Genomic DNA, 27662 nt, shown 5'->3' with positions numbered 1-27662 from the left:
ATGCGTATTGAATACCGGAGTTTTAATGAGTGGGGAGTCAAAATCACCCTCACAACACATTGAGCTGCTCTGGTTGAGGTCTTTTAATAACAGCTTCTTACAGATTCAGTAATGATGAAATCCTCTGTGGCAAACAGTCCACTCTAATTAATGTTTCATCCAAACCGTAAGCATATCTGAGTGACTCCAGCCGCAACAATGACATGAAAATCTAACACCTCATTGCACAATACGGTGGTTATTAAGTTACTGTCTCACATCTCCAAATTCGTCCTTTTAAAGACATTGCTTCGTGATAGTAGGGTTGGGACTATGCTCTCTACATTTTCTATTTTGCCAGCTGGGTTTTTGATAGATTCTGACAGTACAGAAAATAAAGGTATGCTGGGAGGCTCAAGGAGGGAGAAGGGACTTGTTCTTTCCTGTTTGCTTTCTGTTCCTGTCAACATCACCTCAACAGTAGACCTTCATTCTGGCAGCAATAGCTGGCTGCACTTTCCAGCTAATTTGCATAGTCTGAGACTCAGTGTCATCGTGCCCTGTTATAGGTGCCAACATCAAAATTGTTATTAGTACATTCTTAATGTGAGAATGCTAGCATCCTTTCCTCAACAGCCTATGCTCTACCTCCATGGGACAAAACTCCTTCATTTCTAGGTTCTAACAACCCTAAGCCTTTCTGTTTGTTTACCAGGCCTAGAGGTGGTAGCCATTTCCTGAAGGTATCTGTAGTTTACATAATTCATGTAACACCTGTGCAGCCCATCCCATGTATTAAATAGTATTATAATAATTATGTCTTTTCTATTTTTTCACTGGGTCTCAACTAACATTTACAGTACGAACCCAAATACTAGGATACAGGAAGAGTAACACATTGCTGTAGGCCAATGGTAGTAGTAAAGTAGTGGCAATGGTTAGTCTGAATTGTCAACTTCACGTAATTTAGAATCATCCAGAGAAAAGTGTCTCTGAAAATGTCTGTGAGGGATTACCTTAATTATGTTAACTGATGTGGTGAGACCTGTCCCATTCTTGGATGGAACCATCTCTGAGTGTGGAGTCCAGGACTGGTAGAAAAGAGAAAGTTACCTGGGGACTGGCATGCATGCATTTGCTGAGCTCTTCTTCCAAATGTGGACATAATGCAACTAGTTAGCTGCTCAACTATCCTGCTGCCTTGATTTCTCTGACATGATGTACTGATCCTTGAACTGTGAACTAAAATAAACATCTTTACCCTATAAATTGTTTATATTAGAGTATTTTATCATATCAACAGAAAATAAGCTAAGATGCTGGTAAAAGTGAGTGAAAACTACCAAGGGCTATCTTGTTATTAGTCATGCATTAGCTGGCCTAGGCTGAGCCAAAGTAATAGGTACTAAAATTGCCATTAAAGTCCAAAAACCCACATAAAATAAACTTGTATGTTAGGAATTTTGTTGTGAATGACTTTAACTAGAGCTTTTCTGACACCTTTGAAACGCTCTTACTCTGTACAACTTTCTCATTCTTGTGATATTTGAGGATAATTTTATAGTAGGTTATATGATTTACCCATATGCTTTTGTGCTTTGTTGATCTACAACAACATCTATGTGTCCAGAATTTTGTTTGAAAACAGTAATGTGTTGAGTATCAACTACCATATTTCTTTTAGATTCCCACTTAATAGTTAACTTGTTAGGTATTGGAATCATTCCTTCAGAATGGTCTTCCCCTGGATTGGGGCAATGGAAGTGTACTGAGAGATGAATTAAATGGCTATGAGAAAGTATCTCCGTTTATTTTCACATGGATGTTGTAGACACTAAGAGAGAAAGCTGTATTTTGTAGTCTTGACTGACTTTTGTCCTTAAAAATTGGAATCTTACAACATTTACTGGAATAAACCACATGACAGACTTGAATATCAAACTTTCCAAATGTTTTAGACTTACACTAGTCATTTATCAAATGAATTCCATGCCCAAAAAGAGAGAGTGTATCTGAGGATAAGTCCTCTTAACAAATATACCCTGTTGGTAAATGCTTCACATGTTCCCTTGTTCACATTTCCAAATACACTGACTTTTACATGACTAGATGATCCTTTTGTTTTGTAGAACACCATCTTTGGATTGTGTTGCCATTTGATGAAGAAGGCTTGGTGTTGATTTATGTAGTTCCCTTTCCTATAGTTAAGAGGCCCTTGGGGCTATACTGAAAGGGATAGTCATACACATAAAGAGGCCAGTGGCTTATGATGGGATATTGTCCTAAAAACATCTTGAAACAAGCCACAGAGTTTATCCCACAGGTATTCCTGTGTCTTAGACAGGTTCAGGTTCAGGTTCAGCTCAGGTCATAGAGTATGCCAAACAAAGCCTAGAGACAAAAAATGCACAGTTCAAAAGTAGTTTGCAAGCTCTGCATTTTGTGACTCTTCCTGAACTTTGGAGATGCTTTTCCTCGGGTGCTTAATAGTTTTAATAAGAGCTAACATGCCATTGTCCTTTGTGGGGAACGAGGACACTGCTGAGGGAGTTTTATTTATGTGATAAATTACATTTTCGATATAGTATTGAACACGGTACTTGACTTTTATTTTAAGGCAACTGAAAACTCTGCCTTTGCCTCTGTGCAGACGCCCAATAGAGCTTGGATCTGCTGAATTTGAAGGTGTGGGACCTGCTGTTCTCTGCTTCGCATATAAGCTTGAGCTTTCAACGTGGAGGCATCACTGCAAATATCTGTAATAACAGGATATTTTTATTAGAGTTTACTGAGAGTATGTTTACTTGAGAGATGTAGGCCCCAAAGTACAGCTAAAACTATTTGGAGATAGAAAGTATGTAAAGGAAACCTGTCGATAATCTTGTTGCCACATTTCTCCCAGTTTATCATTTTATATTAGGTTAAAAAAACCCCGATAGACATGTTTAGAACTTGAATATCTTGAAGCAAACAACCCCTCAAACCAAAACCCAAAGCAAAAACAATAACAAACCAGAGTCATCGGGTAGGTGAAGGGACTCACAGACTAAACTTGATTCATAAAATCCAAGGGCACTGCTTTCTCCTGAGGAAGCTCGAGCTTCAAAACTTCTTTTGATTTTTTACTTAGCTGGGAGCCTTTCTGTTTCATTTTGTTTTTGTTTGAGCACGATAGCATTCTTATACTGACCTAGATAAACTCTTCTTTGTTATCTACTCTAATATTTATTTGATTTTTGGCAAAATTGGTCCATCTGGAGTGACTGCAGGCTACTAACTGAATAAACTGCCTTTACCTCTCAAGTTTAAAGAGACAGGAGATGATCTAAAAATCCCAAATGCACAGGTGTATGCGCAGTCACAGTACATTTTAGTCTTAGCTCCGCAATCAGCATATCAGTTCTTGGAAGCAGAAAGAAAATGAAGGATTTGGGGCATCATTCAATGACTATCACAGGTATCCACTAAGTGATCTAGATAGAACTTCACGTCAGTATTAGGAGAAAGAAATCATCTGTGAAGGTCAAAGCAGGCTAAGATCAGTTTCTGGAGCATGTTGGTGCCACATCCCATGGAATACACCCACTGATATTTGCTTCTCTGCAAAAGGTTTACTTTCATGAAATGGCCAGATCAGAAGTTTTACCTAATTTCTTAATCAATTCCAAACTTCTTCTAGTTCTTTTTACTCTAATCCTATAAATTATCAGTTCAAATCTTCATATCGGGAAAGCAAGGTCAAATACTGTTACTATTATTCCTATTACTAGTATAGAATTTTATTGAGCATTTGTAAGCCAAACACTCTGTTAAATGATTTATACATATTGACCTCACTGAATCTTTACAGCCTCCCTATGAGGCAGGCACATTATCACTCCCATTTATAGATAAACAATTTTTTTCAAGGACATCTATCAAGCATAGATCTAGGATTTGAAATGAGGCAGTCTGTGTTTCTAACCACTGTGCTTTATTGACTTTGTACTGCTTTTACTGTGAAGGAGAAGTCATCAAAAAAAAAACTTGAATTTGTCTCTTGAATCCTCTACTAAAGGCTTAAAGAAAAGTCTGGCTGGCCTTCCCAGTTCCAGAGGATGTTTTTATTTTTATTTATTTATTTTTTTCCTGCATGTGACAGAGCCAGGAGACTGGGTTTCGGCTGCATAAGCAATAAATAACATTATCCAGGAATACATTTAAATCAGACATGGACAACAACAGATATTATAAAACAGAATAACCACCTTGCAAACTTATTTTGTTCTTGTGTCCTCCCGTTTGAGCAAGTATATAATGAATCAGCAGAAAACGTTTTCTAAGGTAATTGACATCACCATCTTACATCACTCTCTATATTTGTGAAACACTTCATACTTTAGCAAGTGCTTTCCCCTTAAAAAAGAGAGGCCACTTAATCAACAATTGGGTAATTTATTGAATTAGCCTTCATAAGGAGGAATAATTAACTAGCTCTAGAATTCTAGTGTCAGTTAAAAAAAAACAATATAATACTAACACCAAAATTATAGTCTTATTGTCAAGAACTAGACAAAAACGAACTTTTCTTTTTTACTGTTTCAGAGGAGAGCAGAACGAATGATTCAGAAAGTTTTTTAAAAACGACTAAATGGCAACTAAAAGCAGTGGCTATTCAGCACTCTTAATACAATTTATTGCCTTGACGCTGAACTTATCTTTCATTTGCAAGTGAGTAACATGGAAAGCCATTAGGAAATCCTAAGGAAATAATTTTAAAAAATGGTATAAGTAGGCCTGAGAAATAAGACATTTAAGTGACTCTGATTGCTACTATATTCTGTGGCAGCAAAATATGATTGTTATGGGGATTGAAGTAGGTGTCTCTTTCTTTCTCCATGCCCATCTAGCTGGCAATTTGATTGAGTGCATGTTTGAGCTCCTGAATAACCAATTGCTGGGCAGCTACATTGCTGTTGTATTATGGTCCAGGCATGGCGAAAGTGAAAGAAGACACAAAATTCCTCTAGAGGGTTTGCTGGTAGGACTTTTGATGTCAACCAACCCATTATTTCACAATTATTATGTAAATGGTTATTTCAGTTGCTTAAAGTAACCATGCCTAATTCGGAGGGTATATGCAATTAACACTGGGGCTATAAAATAACTTTTTTTCCCCACTCTTTGGGCCTTATTCATCTGTTATTATATCTTCTTTCTACCCCATGTGTCCCTTGTTTGTCTTGTCACCATCTCTTTCTGTGCCTGCTGCCTACCGGTATTGTTAGCTAAGACATATATTTCCATAAACTTAGATATGCTAGCTTTATCTTCTATATCTTGCTGTTAACCTGCAGCCTACACTGTCCTTCCACCCCACACACCTCTATTTGAATTATATAGGGCCACCACAGACATTTTCCTTGCATTGACAGTGAGATGGACTTCACAGTTACTGAAGCATTGAGAGGGTGTAGTGGAAGTTGAGGTGGTGAGATTTTCATCTCTAGTGGCAGAAACTTTTAAAATAAACTTTCTTTTCTTGCCTGGGAGATCCCTTTATTCAAGCAAACTTATTATAATTCAGATTTTCTTGATTCCCTACAGAGCTTCACAAACTCGGAAGTCAGTCCCTGCAGGGAATTTCACTTATAATGGCCTTCATTCGAGAGGTCTAATTCTGTTCTCATTCAGTGTGCACATGGGAGAGTGATGGAACTGCACAAAGAAAGGCAAACAACCCTTGAAAAACTTGAGTTTCAATATCGTCTGCATCACTCAGGGTGAAGGAGGACATTCTTTAGACATGAAAGGGTTTGCAGGAGAGAGAGAGAGACAATGACATTAGGTGAGTGAGAGGTGAAGAAAGAAAAAAATAGAGGTTCCTTTCCCCTCTTAAATTACCATATCCCTTATTTTTTTCTCCTAAGATTGTTGTAACTTTTCATGCTTGACTGTTATTATATATGCATTTTAAAAAACAACAGAAAATGCTGAATCTACTGTATAAAAGAAGTGGCATGCAGATTTTGAAAAAGATGCTTTATATTTCTCTGTCTATCCAGTTGTAGTTTTTTTGCAACTTGCAAAAAGAATTCTAAGGACAAGACAAAATGGCTTTTTCAGTTATGTAGAGAGGAAGCCAGAGGTCTGTTGCTTGGGGCAGGAGATATAATGCTGATGGATGAGAGAGATGAGGAAGGCTTTGTTTTTTCTGTTAAGGAAAATGACCACAAAGAGTATTGATTCAAAGTTACTAAAGTCCAAGATGGGTGAAAAAATTTTATTTTAAAACAAAACCTAACTTTCTTTTTTTTTTTCTGAATTCAAGGTTTTCTTTTTCTCTTTCTCTCTTTCTTTCTTTCTTTTTTTTTTTTTTAGTCATTTGGCTAGGAGGAATTTCCTTTTAGAAAGAACTCGCAAATAGACTTTTTGAATCAGTTTTATTCTTCTTTTTTAAGTACAATATTATTGAAAACTAGTGGATGATTGACGATTAGAGAGGGTTAAGCGTAGACCAGACTTCAAGACTAATCAGATTGTTTCCCATAAACTTCATGGAGCGTACTTGGTTCAGAATAAAAAGCACTCTCCTATTAATTTTTACAAAACAGTCGTCTGCTTATTCTGTGATCAGAAAGTAGTGTTTATGGATCATATGAGTGCAAACAGATTTTGTGGAGCAATTTTTGTTTCCTTCTAACAGTTTCCGACACTATGGAATAGTTGAATTACACAATCCTTTTGTGCATATGTTGGAAAAACAGCGGTGAGATGAGCAGCCTTTCTACCTATTTTGCATATGACCTACACACAGAACTATTTTTGCACTACTAGACTGTTGAAATAATATTTTCTTGAAATAATATTTATCCTTACCACATATAGTACAGTCCAAATTTTGCTTTGATTTCATTGTTGGGAAAAAGTTTAAAATAGGTTATTGTATTGATTTTCTTGTCTAGTATGCATCATAGTCCATACAAGATAGATCAAATGGATGGCCCATAACCTAACTAATAATTAGACTAGTTATCCTACACTTGCATCTTGGGCTTTTAGTATGGATGAAGACATTAAAGATAGTCATAAGATCCACAAGTGATCCAAGGTTGGGAAATATAGTGAACATATTAGATGTTTAGCAGAATATAAAAAAGTGTACTAAATCAAATGACAAGGTATAGATGTAGACTAATACAAAACTGTAGGATGATTCAAATAAGCAGTTATGCAATATTAGATGAGGAAATAGTGAGAGGTGAGGTCTTTTAGTACTCTGCTATCTCATCATGGGTCAAAAATATGATATTGGGGACTGAAGGAATGGCTCCTGCTCTTACTGCTCTTGCAGAGGACTTGGGCTTGGTTCTTAGTGCCCATACTGAGCAGATAAAAAACAACTGTAACTCCAATTCCAGGGGATTCAAAATTCTCTTCTGACCTTTTTGGGTACTTACACACACATGGCATAGATAAACTCATGCAGACATACATACATGCAAATAAAAAGAAATGCATAGATAAATCTTTAAAATTATGACTTTATGGTGAAAACAAAAACATCAATCCAACCTTAGGTGTCATTTTTTAATGCGTGTTTTTTTGCTTATTAGCATACATATTCTCAAACTGCCTTGGTGGTCACTATAAGAACTATCATTGAGTAGGGGTATATTTGCTGAAAGTTTTAAAATCTATTATTTTATTAATAGAAATTTACTTTGTTTGAAGTAAATATTGTATGCTTAAAAACAACCAGGAAAAGGAAACAAATTGAAGTATGTGCCTTATAGGCAATGGGGAATTAGTACTATGTGTTATTGGGTTGAATTTTCTTGTAGCATTAGACTTTCTTAAAGTAGTAGATTCAGCACTCAGCGTTATTCTTGGTCTAATTCCCATTTCCATTGTATCTAAGCAGGAGAGGCGGGGCAGAGCAGAAATACTGAAATGAAGCACTGAAAATAAAGATCCAACTCTTTTCAGAATCAATTCATTCCCTGAAGTGAAAAGCCTGGCTACTTAGAAAGGGAAGTTATACTTCAGAGTTTGTACTGAGAGTTGTTGAGCTTCACATTTTAGTTAAAAATATATTGATTTTGAGTAAATGGCTGATTTTATTGCCAAAGCAAATTTCATTCCTCAAGATGATTAGATTTTATTAAACTATTTCCTAACTGTCACTAAACACATGTTCTGTGACTAAACAGCATAGCCCTCAACCAAGTGGCATTCATTTCTTGGCTAAATAGAATGATATTTGACCAGTTCCAATTTTGAAAATGTGTAAGTTGGAAGAATGCACACCTGAGGCCTGAAAGTTTATGCTCAGAGCTTGATTTTATCACTTTATAACTCAATAGTCACAGCATACTGTGTGTCCTTCCCGCTGCCAGTTTTCTCCTCCATTGATATGAACAATAAAACCACCCTTTTAAATATGGTTAGGTTTTGGAGATGAAATGGCACCGTGTATAGCAATGAGACTATATATACACACATACATGTATCTCTCTCTTTCTCTCCCCCCAACACACACAGAGAAAGAGAGAGAGGGAGAGAGAGAGAGACAGAGACAGAGGCAGAGACAGAGACAAACAGAGAGAGACAATGGAAATTTTCAGTATATAAAGAAGAATGAAGTTATGGCATTTGCAGCAAAAGGAATGAAATAGGAGATACTCATATTTATCAAATTAGGCTAATATCAGAAAGACAAATGTGTTTTCTATACTTTCTATAGATGCATAAGATCATGTATGTATGTATGTATATATAAAGGAATGTAGTGAAGTTGAGGAACAAAGACTAAAGGGTAGGGAGAGGAGTAAAAAGAGGAGCACAGAGAGTATTGGGGAATATGTACAATATAAATATATACTTTCATAAAAGCATCCTTATATACCACAGTTATCATTTACATTGAAAATTAAGCAATATTAAATTTCTTAATAAATTGTAGCAGTTATTCTTAGAATTTTACTAGAGTGTATTATGTATGACTTGTCATTAAGGACTTTATTCCTCAGGGTCCATTTTTCCAAGAAAGTACTGAAGACTAAGCAACAGAAAAAGAACCCTATATTGAATAATTTCTCTAACTATATAGCTTGGATGGAACTTGCCTTATTGGAGACATGTTTGATGTGGAATTCCCCTCTGTATGTGAAATACCATTGGTTAAAAAAGAAGTTGCTTTGAGTCTATTGCAGTGCAGAATAGGGTGAGGTGGGAATTCCAAGCAGATAGAGAAAGAGAGAGTAGGTGGAGTTAGGGAGAAGCCACGTAGTTTCAGCAGGAGAGAGATGCTGGACACTGGATGGAATCTTACCAGTTGGCCACAACCACATGGTGATACAGAGATTAATAGAAATAGATTAATTTAAGATATAAGAGCTAGCCAATAAGAAGTATGAGCTAATAGGCCAAGCAGTATTGTAATAATATAATTTCTGTGTGATTATTTAGGATCTGGGCATCCGGGAATGAATGAGCAGCCTCCAAATACACATGTTGGTTTTGAAATGCAGGGTGGATAAAACTTTAGCAGTGTGATTATATTTTTGTAGTAATATCTTTATGTGAATACCTGGTTTATCTTTTTCACACTGTAAGGTCTGGCTGACTTCTATCTAGCATTTGCTTAAAAAGTTTCAAAAGGTGGGAACCCTATAAAATCATTTGGTCATATATGCTGCTGTCTTGTAGTCTTAGAAACAGTAAGTTCTTTTAACGGGTTGAGTCAAATATTCATGCTGCAGCTCCACCCTCTTCTGTACATTTCTATTAGCACAAACTGAGCAGGATTGTTTAGATGTTTGTCTCTGCCTTCATCCATCAATATATTTTGATTTACTGAAATATTAAACTGAACAGTGTGTAAGCCCAGCTAGATTACTGAAAGTACTATTAAAACCAGCTAAGCCTTTGCTCTTGGAAGCTGATATGAAGCTCCTTACTCAGTTATTTTCCTTCTACGTGAAGACTGCCTGTGTTCTTAAGGACAGGCAGGAGAAACATGGGTCACAGTTGTCTAAGCAGAGAGGAAGCTCTGGAAATAATCATGAAGGATGTCGGCAGCTGTGGGACCTACATGGTCCTTGCTGGAATCACTCTCTCCACTCACCCACTCAATTTCATTCATTGTTATTTCTCTTATAACTTGATGATTTCATGATACCTAAGAAAATGCATAAATCATACCTGATATATTTCAAAGCCAAAGCTTCCCACCAATCTAACCCTTGTTCAAATCAGCTTATCATCTTCTATTCAGTCAAACCCATGGAAGAATTATTTATTTTCATTTCTGTTCTTCATTGTCTACAGCATTCCAGCTCTTGCCAATGAGCATCTCAGTTACCAAAGTTACTAACATTATAAAATTGAATGGTTTAAAACCAAAACCAAAACCAAAAAACCCTTCTTTTATTGCATAATAGCTACTCAACCTGAGATACTGATCTTGAAAATCTTGTTTCCTTGGGTTCTTTTTCTTATACTTTTTTGATTTTTATATTGCTTGATCTTTTCTTCTTAGTCTTCTTTGTACAATACATTCTACTGCTGAAGTCTGCCTGCATGCTGCCATGCTCCCCACCATGACAATTATGGTCTAACCCTCTGAAATTACAAGCAAGCTCCCAATAAGATGCTTTCTTCTATAAGCTGCATTGGTCATGATGTCTCTTCTTCAATAGAACAGTAAGACACTATCCTGTAGCTTTAGACTCAAGTTCGATTCTCTTCCAGACCTCTTTCTCTAGGTCAGTGGTTTTCAACCTTCATAATGCTACAACCATTTAATACAGTTCCTCATGTTGTGGTGGCCTTCACACATAAACTTATTTTCATTGCTACTTCATAACTGTAATTTTGCTACTATTATGAATCATCCGTGTTTTCTAGTGGTCTTAGGTGACTCCTAAAGGGTAGCAACTCACAGGTTGAGAACTACTGGGCTAGATTCTATATACAGGTGTCTCAGACTCAAGCATGCCCCAAACTGAACCCTTCCTTCCTTCCTTCCTTTGTTCCTTCGTTCCTTCCTCCCTCCCTCCCTCCCTCCCTCCCTCCCTCCCTCCCTCCCTCCCTCCCTCCTTCCTTCCTTCGTTCCTTCCTTCCTTCGTTCCTTCCTTCCCTCCTTCCTTCCTTTCTTCCTTTCCTTCTTTCCACTTTTCACTGGATGAAATGCAAATTCCATTATGCTTATAAGTTCCTCCACCATTCCACCCTTAGTTACTTTCTGTGCTTCATCTCTACACAGTCATTTATACCATTTTCACCCCAACTGTATCTGCTGAGTGAGCACAGAGCCTACTTTAAGTCCAAAACAGAAAGTGGTAAGGGAGCTATTATAGTATCAATTATGGTTGAAAAGTGTCATGTGAAAAAGAATCCCTCTTATGGTGCTGAACTTTATATGTCCCCTCTACTGAGACAAAGAGCTCTCTTTTCCAAATAACTTTTCTACAGAATTACATCGGTTGTTTAGAGTTGACTGATCACAGTACTAAGTGTTCTATTTTAAGCTAAAAATACCCCACAAGTGAATCATATATATGCATCTTTTCTCTCTCCCCCCTATGTAAACATATTCACACCCTTCCACATTTCCATAAATAATGCTCCCTTTCTTTGGCTCCTGAATGGTCTCGAATCACAGAAAAGTTAAAATATTCTAGAACTTGAATGTCTGATCTAATCAGATATCTAATAAAAAGTTTGTTAATTTTCTCCATTTTTCAGGCTTTCCCACTCTTCATTTTATTTTTGTACTTGACTCAGATGGTTTCAATTTCTGGAGTGAAGCAGAGACAGAAAAAGAGAGAGCTCAAATAGGTACATCTTTAGCATTTTACTGAACACTAATGGAGGTGGGAAGTGGTGTTAGAACTAATGATTAAAGAAGCATTGGATAATGTGTTATTTTAATTTTCCTTGTTATCCTCAGATTCAGATGCAATAAAAATGAAGCTACTGGGAGATTCTAATAATAAATTATGGCACCAGTTGCCTATGCACTAGCAAGTCTACATTTCTTTCTAAAGGAATCCCAATTTCCATTTGAAGTTCAGGTAGCAATATGTTCAAGGAAAACAATGCATTTCCAGAGGGTCTCAATCCATTTAGAAAATTCCATTTCTCTTTTGCTAACAAGTAAAGGCATTCAATTATACTACTCAGTGCTGGACAATGTGACTGATGAAAGAAGTCTATTGGCATCCATGTTTATTTTGGGACATTTCACAATATGAGATCATTAAACCTTATTGTTTAAAACACTGTTAGACAAATGTTTTGTTACTCTCAGCTGAAACAATCCTCCGTGATCATTGTTGAAATTCTCAATATTACTCTAATTACTTTGAAAATATTCCATCATCAGAGCTACACATTTGTAAAATGTTAGAACATAAAGCTCCTTCAAGGATTGCCTGACTACTTCCCTTATTATATCCACCAAGCTTTTGTGTATACAGATTAAAAATAGCAACTGAACAGTGCTGGAACCATGTTGTATCTTCTAAAATCTCTCTCCATACCATTTACTGATTTGGTAGAAGAATGTCAAGATCAGAATTTTGGGTCCAGATGAACGCTACACTACTTTTTTCCTCCTTATTCTCTGGTGGGAAGGTTTCTTTTTTAAGAAATGTTTTATTTATTCTTTGAGAATTTAGTACAGTATATTTTATCATGTTGTTTCTCATTCCCCAATTCCTCCCAAATCCTCCCTACTTTCTACCCACCTATACCCCATATTCGCACATACACTCTCTCTGGCACATTAAAAACCACTAAAAAACCACAGGGTTTGATTTGTATTTCACAAACACTCCTGAACATGAGGTCAGTCTCGCAGAGTCTTGCTAAATATGTATAAAACAAATTTGAGAATGGTGTTGCTTTTATTTAAGATAAGCAAAACATCTCAGGAATAGTTGTTTTCATGCATGAGAATAACATGGCACACTCACTATTTACTAAAGAGGTTTCTAACGACCTTTATCACCACCTCTTTGCTAAAGTTCATTTGTTGTTGGACACACAAAAAATGATAAAATTCAGCTGGCAGAATAGATCAGCGAGGAAAGACACTTGCTACCAGGCTTGGTGACATGAGCTTGTTTCCCAGTATTCACTTGGAAGGAGAGGAGCAATTTTTGCAAGTGTCAGTTAGCCTCAACATGCATGTCCACCTCTCTACTCCTCAATATATAAATAGTGAAATATATTAATTTTAAAAACAGTAACGTCATATATTTTAGGAAATAGTGAACAAATCCAATTTTAACTGGTTCAAAATTTAGGTGGCATTGTTATATCAATATTCTTCTTAGTATTCTCCTATCCTAACTCACCATTTAGCCTAAAGCTTTCTGAGGAGGAAAAAAAGTAACTTACATAAAAAGAAGATTCTGCTATCTGACATTATAGCAGATGCACCAGGCTTCCTTTTTATGTAATTTCTGCATGAGAAAATTGTTATCCTTTTCCACGATGCTAAATGGTGATAATGCTTGAAAACCAGCAGTGCCTACCTGAGTGATGTCCATTCCTGAGTCACAGCTCAATGGCTGTGTGGAAGTCAGACCGTTTGAGCCAATTACAGTTGTGATCACAGCATTCTCATCAATTCTTCGGATCATAGTCCCGTCCACAAAGTAAATAAATCCATTCTTATCAACTGTGATGCCTGTTGGGAAAAAGTAAATTAGCAATAATAATCTAGTGGACCACATTTCTGCTAAGTTCAGTATCTTGAAAGAGTCATGGAAATGGAAAGGCATTGCAAAGACACACAGATTTAGTTCTGCTTGGCAGAGACAGGACAGAAATGGGAGACGAGGGTTGGAGACATACTCATTTTTGCAGTGTTTGGAAGAGAAATGACATACAGTAACATACACAGATAAAGCTGGGTTTAGTTGTTTCTGTTTTATCCACCTTTATACCAGTGCTCTTCTGCTGTTTGCTTACCTCTACATGAAGTCAGAAAGTATTTTTGAGATGAAATAGGGAAAATCAGAGGAGGTAGTGTTTGTCACAGTTTTTAATGATGTTGATACTCAGGCCACTGCTTATCTGCATGGTTGCATTAGGAAATAATTGACTTGGAAGGTATTAGCATTATTTTCAAGAAATTATATTTATATGTAATATTTCTGATGAATAAGACTGAAGACTTTCCTCTGCATTATGTATTAAAAAGGTGGTTAGAGAGGAAAGTTATGGCACTGTACAGAGAAGGGTGAAGCTTCTAGAAAAATAAATATACTGATTATGATTTTTCTTCCTTTTCATTTGTCATTTTAAAATGTCATGTTTATATATATATATATATATATATATATATATATATATATATATATATATACATACATATTTTGATCAAATCCTTACCATCTATTGTCCTCCCATACTCTACCACCACATTCCGTTCCAACATTATGTACTCTTTTCTTTCTTTCTTTCTTTCTTTCTTTCTTTCTTTCTTTCTTTCTTTCTTTCTTTCTAAAAAAACAACACACTGAGTCTACTTAGTGTTGCCATGCCAGTTGCAAGGGACAGTCAAATGTCAAGGAAGTGTTTGTGTAGTGCTAATTCCAGCCTAGTTTCTTGGCATGTGGATTATAATAGTAGTAGAAAGCTTGCTATATAATAATGAATGTATGCATTATAACTGATATTTCACTTAGGTTGAACTATTTCCCCCAAATTTCATGTTTCAGTGTTATCTTTGCTAAAATTAGAAAAAAAATCTGCCTTATCTATGGTCACCAACTACCCACCCCCCTTTTTTTGCTGAGTACTGAGGTCTCAGTTTTAAATCCCATTCTTTGGTAAACTGGGCTGAGCAGGCATTGCCTAGGATGCCAATAACACATGCGAAAAATCATCAGACCCATACAAGGAACATATCATTTCCTTTGCATTTTCTTTGGTGTTTTTCAGAATGTTCTTGAAATACCCCTGTGGGATTACAGTAAGACTCCTTTATGTGAGCAGGCCCTTTACGTGAGGACATGCAGTGGTTGATGCCTGAAGTCATGGATAATATCAAACCCTATAGACACTACATTTTTCATATAAATCCTAATTTAAATATATCCCTGTGATACATATGATAAAGTTTAATTTATAAATTAGGCACAGTAAGATTTAACTACTATAACCTAGTAATAAAAAAACCTCTCATAACAGTATGCTATAATAAATTATATGATTATGGTTTCTCTCATAGAGCACCTTATACTCTATTCAGACTTACTTTTAGTTTTATGTGTGTATGCATGCCTGCGTGTGTTTATGTGTATCCAAGTTAACATATGTGCATATGTGTGTGCATATGTGTGTGGAAGTCAGAGGACAATCCCGAATGTTATTCCTCAGCCATCATGTAACTTTTTGGAAAGGGGTGCTCACTGCCTAGAACTTGCTAAATAGGCTAGGCTGACTGACAACGAGACTTAGAAATGAAGCTGTCTCTGCCTCCTAGGCACAGGGACTACAAGTGTATGTCATCGTGCATGCCTTTTTAAATATGACTTCTGGGAATTAAATTCAGGTCTTTGTGTTTGCAAGGCAAGCACTTTATCAACTAAGTGTTCTCCCCAGCTCACCAACCTTCTTATTCTTGTGACCATATCAGATGACAAAATGCCTACATATTGAGATTACATAAGGCGAGTGATGTTTGAATTAGGCTACTATAGACAAGTTACTTGAACCCAAGCACTGTGATACTACAACAGTTGATCCTAGAACGGAGGTGGCTAGAGGATTAATAGGCAGGTAGTAAATACGGCATTGATAGTCTGGGTGCTTCATATTGCAGAAAGATGAGGCAATATGGTATGCAATTTTAGCACGGCACTCAGAATAGTATGTAATTTAAAACTTATTAATTATTAATATTTCTACTTAATATTTTTCACAGATAACTAAATTTGTGCAAACTGAATTCACACAAGGAGGAAACTACCCTGATTTTAAAATTGTCCACATACTATTTTTCCTCATTTCCCTTTTATTCAGACTCAGTAAAATCCGCCACCAAGTATATGTGAAAGTTGGAAAATTCTGTAATAATAAATACAATATTTTAATGGAGCACAACACACACACACATACACGCACGCTCACATGCACGTACACTTGCCTGGCAAAATGTTAAAGTCACTGTTGTGATTTGAATGCAAAATGTCTGCTCTAGGTTTCTGTGACACTGTCCCAGCTTGTATCTTATTTGAGGAAGTGGTGGAATGCTTAGAACTAGCACCTCACTAGAAGAAGCAAGTGACTGGGAGGCCTGGAGCTTTAGTAATCTTGTCCTACTTCTTATTCACTCGCTTCTTCCTGAGTATGGATGCAGCGTGACCATCCAGTCTCATGTTCCAATCACCATTCCTTCCCTGCCTGCTTCTATGTTTTCCCCACCACAATGGAATGCATACCTCAAGAATTTTAATCCAAAGTGAATTTTTAAGTTGTTTGTGTCATGGTGGTTTTCTTTTTAAAAATCACAGCAGCAATAAAATTAAATAAAGGTAATTATCTAAAGATAATCTGTAAATCTAACATAAACTGGACAGTCTCAGTTATTGAAGATGCTGAGGCAGGAGGGCTGCAACTTCGAGACCATCCTGGACAACTTAGTAAAACTGTTCTTAAATGAGCGAAATGGAGGATCAGCCAGAAAAGTGCTGCCTATGTAAGCACGAATGTTGGGAGTGTATTCAGTCCTGAGTGAATTGTATTATTAAGATGAACATGAGCATGTCAAGGACTCCGATGCCTCAGACCCATGAAATGGTAAAGGCATCCTTAGGCTAGATAAAGGCTTAGAGGAACGGCAAAGATTTCCCCTGGTGCAAGTGTGAATGTTGACATTTTATGCTGAAACTATTGTTCTCTGGGATGACTCCAGCTTGACACTGCTCTCTTACAGAGATGCCCTACTGAGATCCTTTACATGCCTCCCCACTTACACTGTGAAATGTGCTGACTTTGGGGGCTGTTGCTGATGCATCTCTGACAGAGTGCATGACCTACCCAAGCCAAACTTTTCTATAAGTGTGTTTGCAGGGGTGGGGGTGGGACAAGTCTAATGCTCTGTAGTTCAGTTCTGAAGCACATGTGGATCTGAGTTTAGACCCTGAGAAACTGCATACATTGCAGTATATGGCTGTAACCCCGGTGTGGTGGGTGTAGAAATAGGCAGACCATGAAAAGAGGAAGAGGATAACTGTACAGTGACTCTAGCCGAATTGTGGATCGCCAAATTCAGGGAAGAGACTGTATCAAAATATAAGATGAAGAAATTATTGAGAAAAGCATCTGAATGTCAATCTCTGGTTTCCACACATGCCCATGAGTGACTGTACCCCCAACACACATGTGCACACACGCAAACACCAGACCCAGGAAAAATGGCTGAGGATGTATCTCAGTGACAGAGGACTTTAATAACATGTGAAAAGCCATATGTTCATTCACTACAACTGCAAAAAAGAAATCCAACCCAATAAGCTGCCTGCTCTTTGATGAGCTAATGCATTGGCATGAGGTTAATATTCAGATTTGGCCAGTGATATAACTGATCAATCTCTATGTTCCTTATAAAGTATTCTTAACATTTATAAAACTTAGATTCATTTTAATTTTCCTTAAGATCCTTTTAAAACCTTTTAGGTTATTTGTCAGTCCTCCAACGATAAATACTATATCCATATACGAACATTTCATGACAACAAATCCATTTATTTTGTTTAGAAGTATATGTACCTTTAATGAGATCAATAAACAGACTATTAAAATTGGTGCAGATCAAATGACGATGACATAGGAACATTTATTCCTCCCCCCCCCCCCCCCCCCAAGAACGTTCTGGCTGATGTTGAGTCAGAGGGAATATTTGCTCTTTGTTTTTTCATCGGTTTTGGCAAAATCATTTTCTTAACTGCCAAAAATTTATATCTGCTTTGCATTAGAGGCCTCTGATTTAAGATCTTCTTCTAAGGTCTCTATACTAAATATCACCAAATATAAAATTTAAGATTTCACTGTCATGAGAGGGTTGAATAAAAGATCAAAACTGAAGCCTGGAGACAAAGGAGGGCAAGGCTTAAGCCTGGAGAGAACACTTCTAAGAGTAGGTGTGCTCAAACTGTGGGAAATCATGAGTCATTTACGAAGTAGGTACTGAATGGCACTATGCTAGACCCTTTTAAGGGCCAAAGGACAATGAATCTTTGTGTACTGAAGTGGGGATTAAGGGAAACAATCAAAACTTTAGTAGGAGTGCTAAAAATAAAGCACAGCATTGCTTTTACTAAGAGGTAGGAAAGAGAGAATTAGCTCCTCTAAAAGTGAGAGTAGGTTCCCCCCTGGTACAGAAAAAGCAATTGTTCCCTAGCTAATGTAGGGGCGATGTGTTCATCAGCTTTCTGTTGCTGTCACAAAAATATTATAAGCAATCAACTTGAAAAGAGGAAAAACTGATTTTAATTTATAACCTTGAAATTTATAACCACTGTTGGTTGGCGTCACTGATTTGTGACCTCTAGTGACAGTTCACAATGGGAATGCATGGCAGCAGAAGACCTTGTTTCATGGCTACACCTGGAAAAAGAGTGAGGAAGGGGTACTGTATTATTACTTTCAAGGTCACACCTCCAATGACTGGAAGACATTTCACTAGGCCATAAAGTTTCTACCACATCCTTGTAGCGCCATCTTGCACACCAAAGCTTTAATACTTGAATATCTGAGGTACATTTTAGATTTTAATGGCAACCATCCTTTGCACCCATTTTGGTGATAACTGCAAAGGACAATTTTGACTCTTGACTACCAGACTCCCTAAATCTATCAGGGTATAGAATTTGAACTAATTCAGGGAGGACAATATTTGCCCTTACATCCTTTCCCCACTTTAAGTTTGGGAAGCTCTAACCATTGTGAAGCTGTCTTTTTCTCTTTGTCTGTTAATGTCAGCTGAATTCCACAGATGAGTGCCCCTTGAAATAAATCTGGGCTTATTAAATACTCACTCCAGGGCATATTTTGCTGACAGTTTGTAGAATAGTTTCCTTTTATATATTTTTTAAATCAACTTTCTTGATCAAAGCCCAAGTCCCAAACATACTCATTTTTTTCCTTGAGACTCTCGAATTAACTTTGACTGGGTCATATAACATTTAATTCTGGCATTGATAAAGAAATAGTAGAACGGGCTTTGAGAGACCTGCTTGACAGGCATTTTGTAAAGACACCTAGGTACATGTTATTCTGTGTATTAGTCAACCATCCAATCAAACAACAGTTACAAAAACAAATTCCCAAACAACAGTTTCACCAATTCTTTCCTCATGAAAAGTAAAATATGTTCACTTTTCACCAGAGGTGAAATTCAAATTAGAAGTTTCATGCAGGACAAAGAGAATTACTTTTGCTCATTATTTGGGGGAGGTTTCCCATCCTGTAATGAGAATTGTGACAGTGATGCTCACTGTGATGTATTAGTGCTTGTTAGACTTAGTGGGAGGACGTGACACATAGCCAGTATATTTTAAGCTTTATTCTTCAGAGATGTGAAAGTGAGTGATTTCAGATCACATAAAGCCATCTGGGGCTAGCGGAATCTGCAGATTCAATTTAGTTTCACTTATTTGCATTGTTGTACTTTGATTTCCAAACCTTGGTGTCCAATGTTGTATGCATAATTTATTTTAATAGTCATGCCCTTTGATGTGCTAATTGTCAGTGTTTTCATTAGCACTTATAATGCAATATTGTAGTCTTTGGATACAAAGAGATTTAAACAGCATTCAGGAAATCACTTCCAGGATTTAAAAACGTAACTACTGTTCATTCTTAAACAACCCACGAAAATACGAATCTCTGACTTCCCACGGGTTCAGACAGTAATGCCAAGTGGGTGGGGATAGAAGTAGGAAGAACAGCACACACACAACAGCTTGAGCCCTCTTACTCGCCCACCCTCACCAAGGAAAACATTGGGCTCAGATGCCTATACAGCATGTTTAGCTTGGAGCACATTTTTACATTTTTGAGAAAATAAATAATAGTGCACATAATGAAAGCACTGACAGACCATAACCTGGAAGTGTGAATAGTGCTGTCTTCATTCATCAGCGTTAAGCCCCAACAAGCAGCTTCTATGAGGGGACCTGCTCATAAATAAAGTGCATCTTGTAAAAGAAATTAATCACATCTTATGCAAAGTAGGGGGCATTATATAATATCTGAACCGCGGGTTCTTTTCTCTGTGAAGCATCAGTCTGCATGAAACGGCTGCAAAGTACAGGTGAAATTACTTGACTTCGTCCCTTGTCTTATCATCCTCCGATGAATAAATACTATAATTCTTAGGAAGACAACTGCCTAAAGCTGAGACAGTCTCGAGAGTTACTAATAAATTGATCACCTATTGGGGAACAGGATGCTACTGATCAATACTGAAGGAAAGGGGGTATGCCGATGTGGTCCCTGGGAGTTCAGATGTAGAGCTAGATAGCCTGAAAATAGCAGCTAAAACCCCAAATTAGATAACAGAAAAATCTGAGGCTTTGGTTGTATACAATGCTAATTTCAAATGTTGGCAGAAGTTATCTCTGTATATCATTTAAAAACTACAGCTGTTGAGGCTATGCAATTTTTTATTATATCTATGTGAAGAAATGAAAGTCTTTTTCTACAATATAAGCTTTGAAAAGTAGTCATAAAGTCCTCTCCATCTGTAGCTTCACCAACTAAAAACCTGAAATACTGCATTTCCCCTTTTCAATATGCTCTTTTTGTGAGACAGCGATAAATTGCTAACATCAACTTCTAGGTAATAACCTAAGTTTAACATGGTGCTGGCTTAATCCCCAGTAGAAAGTGCTGAATTGTGTAACCAACGTTGACCAGTTGATCCTAAAGTTTTTTATAAGTCAAAGAAAGATAAATGTATTTTACTTTGTTCATGTGCATTCAAATTCTCTTAAAATTGGTATCACACGTATGATGCATGCATATGCAAATGCATTTTTAGGCAGAAGCATATTTTCTCCAACGGATCTAACTATTGTCCCACTTAATTACCTACTGGGATCAGAGAGGGCCAAGATTCTTCTGCACAATGAACCCATTAATTTCTCTTGCTAGGTAGCTACTAATGAAGCCTCTAGAACTTGGAGGATTTTTAGATACCTGTGTGTCACTATCAGTTAGAAGCAGGCAGACTTTAATGAACAGCTGAGATGATTTCTCTGCGTGGTTAACAATGCAATCAGAATTTCTCCAATAGGAGACACTAATAAACTCATTCTAGTATTGCATGGCTAGTGAATGGTGTGAGATACTTAATTGGATATTCTCCTTAATAAAAAGTTATAGTAAGTCCTAAGCAGTAAAGGTCATTCCCAAGGTATATAAATAGACATTTAAAAGGACAAACACTCAAACAAATGTTCTACTGTCTGGAATGTCCTCTACATTGGACGAATGAGAGCCTTCTTTAAGCGCTTCAGAATTATCACAAGGAACAATAGATTGGTAAACGACTTGACCAAAAATTTTGATTTTGAGAAAGACAGATTGGTCCACTTTGGAGCATTTTGCTTTCTCTTCAGCATGTAAAGCATTAGCTTCAGCTTCGTTGCAAGGCAAAGTGAACGAACAGCTCCGCTGTCTCCACCAACTGGTAATTTTGTTAAATCTGATTGAAGAACCTGTTTTCCTTTTTACAAATTTGTTCACCATTTACTTTACACATGTTAGCTGTTAGGCATTGTGCTAAGTACTGGAAGCATAGCATGGTAAGAAAAAAGGACATGCCATTGCCTCCGAGAGGCTCAGAAACTGGTGGGGGTTATGGAGAAAACTCAAGTAAACGCAGAGAACTAGTCTGGGGGCAAGTTCAGGATGTCACAGAAGTGGGGGAAATTATGCTCATAAGTGACATCTTACTAGAGTAGCTATAATATGGAATCTGAAGATGTATGTTGAGTTTCTGATTAATTTAGTATGAAATCTGGGTTAACATTATTGAAAACCCACACATGATGTCCAGTATACAGTGATCATTTCGATTTGTTGAGTGTATTATATTTTGCTAGGTTCAGTGTTGGATTCCTTACAAATATATTCACATTTAATGCTAATAAGAACCCTTTGTAGCAGATATTAATATCATTTTTAGATGAAGAAATTAAGCCACTTCTCTTTCTAGAAGCTTTTCTGCAAACTTCAATTCACTATGGGTTCTCTGCTTCCTAAATTGCTGAAGCTATCATTTTATTTATGTGTTTTTAATGTGAATTCTGCAAACACGACGTGCTTATGTAATAAGCTTCCTGAGGATAAAATGCATTTTTCTGGTTTATTTTTTATATTGTAACAAATCCAGGATACCTGAGCATCAGTAATCAAGAAATACTGCAGATTTATAGACTAAATTTTCATGTGTTTATATTGGTGCACGTCTAAACTTGAAATAAAATAAAGCATGCTAGGAGGTCAAAAGCTACACATGAATGTCTCTAAAATGAGTTTAGGAAGGCTGCAGTGATAATCTCTTTTGCTAAAGAGCATTAAGAGGAAGATAGTCTTATCAATTAGTGATGATTTGAGTATGGAAAAAAGGGGGGCTGACAAGCAAGAACAGAGAGATGAAAGACCATAGATGAAATTAACTGAAAATGAATTTGATCTATGGAGATTGCAATCCTGAATAGCTTCATGTTCCCACACAACAAATCCACTCTTCTCTGTCGACACAGCTTTGCGTTCGTTTTTTGTAATCTTGTTCTAACTTATTGTGTTAGGAGCTTTAAAGAAACACAGATGGCTTAAGATTTCTCACTAATTTGCTTCACTGAATGTGAGAGAGCAGAGAGAACATTAGATCCAAGGTAAAGTTAGCGATTGGATTTTCAGGGTGTGTCTATTACATATTTCTCATAGGACTTTTTGTAAGGCATTTTATTATATGATGTCTCGCTTTCTTTGTCTGTATATTCCCTATTACACGAAGTAAAATGAGGACCACAAGAGCCATGGAAATGAAAGGGTTATGAAGAGGATAAAATATTATGGTATTACTAAGTGGTATCATAATTACACAATCATTGCTACTATTCCTTGTGAAAGTGACTTTCCAAACTTAGAATCATAGAGAATGTTTTCCATCTGGGTAATATTTCAACATTTTAAGCCTTCATATAGTAGACTGACAAATAGTAGAAGGTGTAAGTCTGTAAAATCTTATGTAGCCTTTGTCAGCAGAGAGCTCCATGTTAGACTCACCACAAAGGCAAGGCAGGGGTTGAAAACAATTTTGTTAGCTTGGGACAAATTCTGCACTATTGAGCTATTGAGGTAAAAGCCTTCACAAATTAAAAGTTTGTTAAAGTTTCATGCAGATAATCAAATAAGTGAAGCTTCATTCTGTGCAATTAATTGGTTAAGGAAGACTTAAGGCCAAGGGTAGTACTGGTATATCAAAATTTTGCTATGAAACTTGACACCAATACTGATGTAATTATTTCCCATTGCTTTATAGAAGTTGGTTTGTATGTTGTGTGTATATGCAAGAGAGATTTGGGCAAGTAGATGATTCTAGCCCAAATTGAGATGTGCATTCCTTGATTTATTTTTATGATAAAATTCTTGCCCCAAATAGGCATCTGGAGTATGATTTGAAAGGGGCTTTCTCTATACAGGTTAAGATATAGGAAAAGACTAAGATATGTTTAAGGGAAATGTTTCTGCCATCCTAAGAAAACAAGCATCCCCCAAGATCCTTATATGAACAATTAGCCTAAGGTAGGAAAGTTCATTTATTGCCAATGGACCAGCAAAAAGCTAATTGCAGTTGTTTCACTCTAGGGAAAATGAGTCTCAAGGTATGGGAATGACCAAGATGTTCTAATAAAAAAAAGCAAACTATGTAGAATACCTTGGCCACATGATCAGTAAAAGCAGGATATGGAGCAGTAACATGATAGTGCTTACTATTCAGAACAGTAGGCTAACTAACGGAGAATGAAGATTTTTTTTAAAGGATAATTATTCGAAGGCTAGAGTTCACTCAAAAACAACACAAAAAGCCGGTATAAAATTCTTTCAAGCATCCATGCATCTTGTTGAATGGAACTAATGCCAGAAGAGAAGCTCACTATGTCCGAAGCAGTAGTCAGACATTTGTAAAAGGTAAGGCAAGGTAATGAGCGCCGTGTGCATACATTTTTTCACCCATTTAAATACAGTTCAAGAGGCATTAAAGAAGATCATTTTGAGCTCAATCAATAGTGTGCAAACAGAAGAACAACATGCATATGTAGGCTCTTTCTTGTTCTCTGTCTCACACATATGCAAACACACATGACAGCTGAGGGCCAGCAAGATGGCTCCATTGCTTAAGGTTATAAAGTCAGTTGTGCTGTTCTAACACTGATCCCTCAGGCCCATATAGTGTAAGAAGAGAGACCCAACTCTTATAATTATGGGAGTTGTGCTTTCTGAAATCTGCTATTGTTCTGTGGCATGTGTGTGTGCAAACACATACACACAAATAAATGTAAGGAAGGGAAGGGAGCAGAGAAAAATGTAGAGCTCAATAAAAATCAATAAAAATTTATTTAAACAAACAAAATAAAATATGACAGCTGAGTTAAAGTAAGATATTCAGGATATTCAGTTTCATGAAGCAAAGAACTCTGTACACCACCAGTCCTTGGCAAGTTGATCTACAGGTTTGATAATCTTGGGCACAAGAAGGTTATGTAAAAAAGTATTGAAAGAAACTAGATGCGTGTCATTTCCAATGTCTCATCTTGATTGGTCATCCCCAGGCCATTTCTATCCCTTTCTTTCTCTAAATTGAATCACACAGATACGTTCATGAGTGATATGAGAGGAAGAGCGAATTTGGGCTGTGAGGCTGCAGTTTGAACCAATGTACCTAAGCTCCCAGTGCTCAGCCTTTCATCTTTGTCTAATGGTAGGAATCATGGCTGAGGTGCCCATGTCAACACGTTACTGTAAAGGCCAAATAAAATAACAGCTGTCCTGTCTGTGAGATCTTTCCAAAAGGTGAACACGAGTGATGTTAATATTTATTTATGATTCTGATTAACAGTTTTCTGGTATCATGCTGTGGTATTTCTAGTACGTGATTACCAACTCCAACATAGATTGACTTAGATGGCAGAAGCCCCGTGTGTAATTCTGTCAGCATCTGCTCCATGCTGACAGTGCTGATCAGTCTGAATTATTATTATTCCAGTCAAAACAGTAAGCAGTCTATGTTAGCTCTGAAACACACCACTTTTCGATCCCCATTGTTTGGCCCATACCATTTTTCAGACTGCCACGCCCTTTCTTCTTTCTACTGTTCTAATTCTGGTCTTCTGTCAAGGTGCAACACACAGCTAGTCACATGATTTACAATATACGCACTGACTTTAATATTTGCAAATGTCTTTTTTTTTTTTGGTTTTTCGAGACAGGGTTTCTCTGTAGCTTTGGTGCCCGTCCCGGAACTAGCTCTTGTAGACCAGGCTGGCCTCGAACTCCCAGAGATCCACCTGCCTCTGCCTCCCGAGTGCTGGGATTAAAGGCGTGCGCCACCACCGCCCAGCTTGCAAATGTCTTGATGAAGGTATTTTCTTGGCAGTTTTAGTGGTGTTTTTGCATGATAGAAATTGTCTGATCCTATTAGAAGAGGTATATAATGCAATTCCAAGTGGGTAAGGTTAAAGTACAACATGACTTTAAGTTGCTAGTCTAAAGCCTACACTATTAGTAAGAATGTGATATGTTTCTGACTGTACCCAAGAACTCTGGGCCTAGTAGCATATGCCTGTAATCCCCAGCACTTTGATATAGAGGCAGGAGGATCAGGTGTATAAGGCCGGGATCATGTGCAACAAGATCAAGGCCAGCCTGGGTTACACAAATTTCAATTCGAATAACAAAGAAAAAAGCACAATATATATTTTACTTGTATGGTTATTAAGACTTTGGTAACAAATCCATGTACTCACAGGAAGAGCTAAATACTTTTATTTCTCTTTTACAGTTACCCTTTAATTCTCAGTTACTTAATTTCTCCCCTTTTGCTTTGTTCTTTGAATTCCTTTTCCTTTTCGAGTTGACTTAACCTATTATGGATAAAGGTTAGAAGCTAGTTCTTGGTTTTCCTTTGTCTTGTCTCCCTTTCAGATTATTCTGCCCTTTTCCTTATTTTCCTTACTGTCTTTTTTTAATCCAAACATATTAATCATTTCTTGAACCCTTGCAACGTTTAATGTTGATATCATATAATGAGTCATCTCTTGTCTTCCCAAGCAGATTATATCCTACCTAAGGGTAGGGCCATGCCTTTTTTTCTTCTTGAAGACTTTTGAATTTGTTGTTTGAAAAGCTCAACCAAAAAGTGAAACTCAGAGAACACATGCTTCTTTTCCTAATAATATGTACTGGGATGATGATGTTGATTTTTCAAAGTAGCTAAAATCGGTGAGAGTCTTATGAACTGCAATGTGGAGCTATTGGCACCAGTGTTCTATTGAAATCAACTAAATATATTGGAAGTGTTAATTAAGATGATGGCAGCTCTGGATATCGGTCTGATAACAAGCAGTCTTTTGTATAACTGGCATTAGCATAGTTCTTACATAAAGGAGGACTTTATATGTGTGTAGAATAAATGACTCAGGTCTTTATTAGAAATAGAACAATATAAGCAATTAGAAAGTAGTTAATAACGGTGAGCCTTATAAATAAACAAACAGAGGAAAAATGAAAAAAATTAATTTATGATATTTTGAAGCTGCAGTGGTTCCATAATTCAATTTCCAAACATTTCTAACTTTTTTAGGAACAAGAGAAGGTCAGATTATGTGCAGTTCACAAGCTGGTGGTTTGGACCATCTGTGACATCCGGATAGCATCCTGTAAATATTCAAACTGATTCTTTGAATAAAGTCTTAATGTCAAAACTGGACTTCAGAAATAAAATACTGCCCAGCATTAAAAATAAAACGAGGGTATTAAATTTTAACCTGTGGTTTCACAAACATTTTCTTGCTTAGTGAGCTTTAGCTTTTATATCATCTAACATAGCCCTATTCAGTTCACTCTCCATAGACATGGCCTTCACCCCCATTTTACTATTTTAGAAAAGGCAAAAAGGCACCTTGTGAGACTAAATCCTAAAATAGGGCCAGGGTAGTAGATTTCCTGCGGTCCTGATTTTACTTTGTTCAAGATGATAGAGAAAGGACCACAGAAGTAAACTGTAGTACTAGTGTTAGCAAAATACATTCTGATAGATTTTACTTGGGAAGGGACAAAGTAGACTTGTCAATCTGTTAGTATGGCTTTAATTTTCTTGGGTTAGAGATGCCTTTCAAGATGAGAAATGGTGCTTGGCCACTCAGGGAAATTACTGTTATAATCAGCTGCCTTTCCTAAGTAAATGCTGGTAAAATTGGGCCACCTACCCACCTTCCTTTCCCCCAAATCCATTACACAGTTTAACAAGATTTTGAAAAACCAAATGGAGTAGCTAGTAAATGAAACTGGAAGAAAAATAGAGCAAATAACATTGGAGCTTCTTGGCCAGGCTTTGATATTTGGGGCTGGAAGATAACCTCACATTTGAGTGGCTAATCCTGTGACTC

General features: G+C 36.9%; 1 protein-coding gene across 1 annotated transcript in view; it reads right to left on the bottom strand.

Annotated features, from left to right (window-relative positions):
- Nucleotides 1-27662, bottom strand: part of LOC121443414 (teneurin-1) — a 348703-nt gene that overhangs the window by 55295 nt on the left and 265746 nt on the right. The window contains exon 20 of the mRNA XM_041645172.1: nt 13506-13660. Within this exon, the coding sequence (XP_041501106.1) occupies nt 13506-13660 (155 nt within the window). The remainder of the gene's footprint in view (nt 1-13505; nt 13661-27662) is intronic.

Source organism: Microtus oregoni, unplaced genomic scaffold (genome assembly GCF_018167655.1).
Source record: "Microtus oregoni isolate MIOR12 unplaced genomic scaffold, Mior012 000106F_ref0000393, whole genome shotgun sequence".
NCBI lineage: Eukaryota > Metazoa > Chordata > Mammalia > Rodentia > Cricetidae > Microtus > Microtus oregoni.
The sequence above is the reverse complement of the archived record's forward strand: the minus strand, read 5'-3'. Positions and strand labels throughout refer to the sequence as shown.